General features: G+C 45.6%; 1 protein-coding gene across 2 annotated transcripts in view; it reads right to left on the bottom strand.

The window, feature by feature from the left end:
- LOC116096348 (NADH-cytochrome b5 reductase-like) overlaps positions 1-2,182 on the bottom strand; it is an 18,194-nt gene extending 16,012 nt beyond the window's left edge. For both annotated transcript variants that reach the window (XM_031378063.1, XM_031378064.1), the window contains exon 1: positions 1,950-2,182. In XM_031378063.1, coding sequence (XP_031233923.1) covers positions 1,950-2,147 — 198 coding nt within the window. In that variant the 5' untranslated portion in view covers positions 2,148-2,182. The remainder of the gene's footprint in view (positions 1-1,949) is intronic.
- Between the last annotated feature and the right edge of the window lie 21 nt (positions 2,183-2,203).

The raw sequence follows: 2,203 nt of genomic DNA, 5'->3' as shown, positions 1-2,203 counted from the left end.
AAAAAAAAAAAAAAAAAAAAGAAAGAAAGAAAGAGAGAATCCAGTCTAACATCCTTGTATCACATATGGGGAAACTGAGACCTGAAAGGTCTCAGGTTTTGGATTTCAGGAGGAATGCTGGGGTAGACTGTCCTTCTAAAGACAGATTTATTAACACCAGAGACAGATATTATGGTGGGAGTTCCAAAGAAAGTTCAGGTTCATGAAGCTAAGTGGGGTTCCTCTTACAAGCTTCAGAGAGAAAAGGGAGGTCCCAGGTCTTGTAGCTGATGAGTAGCCCATAATACACACTGGCAGTCAGGTTGTCTGACTCCCAGGAGGCAGGAGGAGAGAGAAAGGTTCATCTCTTCAGTTAACCTATGTCCATAATATGTAGCCCTAACTAGGGTACTCGGTAAACTTCCTTTGGGGATGTGAGCATTACAGAGTCGCAGACAGTCACAGTATGGTGCCTGCCTGACATCTGACAGACATCACAGATGATGTGAGGGTAGACAGAGAAAGGCTGCAGCAGGTGAACATGGCCTGAGTAGTCCCTCATCCAAATCTAACAGCTTAGTGTTTGAAGCCAACCATGAGCAGGGTCTCAAATTCATGCTCATTGCCCCTAATATCCCAAACCATCCCTGTGTCTTCTATGGAAAGCCCTCTCTGAATACCATGACTACTACTGAGCTTGCCTGTTGTCCTCTCCCTCTCCCTTTCTGAGACAGTGTCACATGTAGCTCACACTGACCTGACTTCTAGTTGGCCAAGGTTGGCTTTGAATCCTTGATTCTCCTGCCTCTAGCTTCTAAGTGCTGGGATTAAAAGAGTATGCCACCGGGGCTGGCGAGATGGCTCAGCGGGTAAGAGCACTGACTGCTCTTCCGAATGTCCTGAATTCGGATCCCAGCAACCACATGGTGGCTCACAACCACCCGTAATGATATCTGACACCCTCTTCTGGTGCGTCTGAAGACAGCTACAGAGAATTGCAGGCCAGAGCTAGCAGGGCAGGCAGAGGTCCTGAGTTCAGTTCCCAGCAGCCACACATATGATGGCTCATAGCAATCTGTACAGCTACAGTGTACTCATACACATAAAATAAATAAAATAAATCTTTAAAAAAAGAGTATGCTACCATACCCTGTTTTGTATATGCATTTCAAAAGTCTAAATTACTAGGGAAATTAATATATTACTATTACTTCATAGCAATTTAAAAGATAAAATTATTAGATTGAAATATGCTTTTCTGGCCAGGTGGTGGTGGCACATGACTTTAATCCCAGCACTCAGAAGGCAGAGGCAGGTGGATTTCTAAGTTTGAGGCCAGCCTACAGAGGGGAGTTCCAGGATAGTCAAGGCTACACAGAGAAACCCTATCTTGAAAATCCAAAGAGGATAAAAGAGCTGCTTTATAAGACTTACTAAATTTTGTAATATCACTTAATTTTCTGTTACCACAGGTGATTACAGAGCCACTATATACTGAACACATAACTACTGTGAAATGAACAAAGGAGTTAGAAAGGGAAGAGAAAGTCATTAAGCTCTGGAGTAACAGCAACACCCTTTATTTACTTGTCTATATAGTAGCAAGTTAGTTTGCTCTTTTGAGGGCAAGGACTATGCCATGCTCACTCACAAATCCTCAATGGCTTATAGGGCCTGGGGTATAACGGGTATTCAGTGGATATCTGTTGGGTGAAATAATCATTAGGATAGGTGTTACAAATAAGTTGGTCCATTTTATAGATGGGAAAATAAGAGGCACCACAAAGTTAAGGGACTTAGACTATATCCACATAGCTAACAGGTTGATTTCAGGTCCTTGGATCTATCTGCTTCCATGATAAGGACTTCTTTCTCTCCACTGTAGTCAAGGAAGGCTTCCCATAGCAGGGGAACTGGGCTGGGCAGGGCAGGGCGGGGCCAGATAGATATTGCCACTCTGGACTCCTTACCTGGCTCTCAGGGGGCTGCTTCCCACTCAGCAGGCTCCTGTCATTTCTGGCTTGGGCTCTTTCCCATCTTTCCAGGTCTCGGTGATAGAGGTCAAACACACAGGGCGAGCAGCCACTGCCGCAGCACTGGGAGGGCAGGGGCTCCACAGGCTTCAACCGCAGCCAAGCCTCAGCGTGGTTGTCATCCTCCTCAGCCATTGTCAGTAGGGCTTGAGCAATATCAGGGGTGGGGGTGGGGGTGGGGGACAAGTGGA

Source organism: Mastomys coucha, unplaced genomic scaffold (genome assembly GCF_008632895.1).
Source record: "Mastomys coucha isolate ucsf_1 unplaced genomic scaffold, UCSF_Mcou_1 pScaffold18, whole genome shotgun sequence".
In the NCBI taxonomy this organism is placed as follows: Eukaryota; Metazoa; Chordata; class Mammalia; order Rodentia; family Muridae; genus Mastomys; species Mastomys coucha.
Note: the sequence above shows the minus strand (reverse complement) of the source record. Positions and strands in the feature narration are given on the sequence as shown.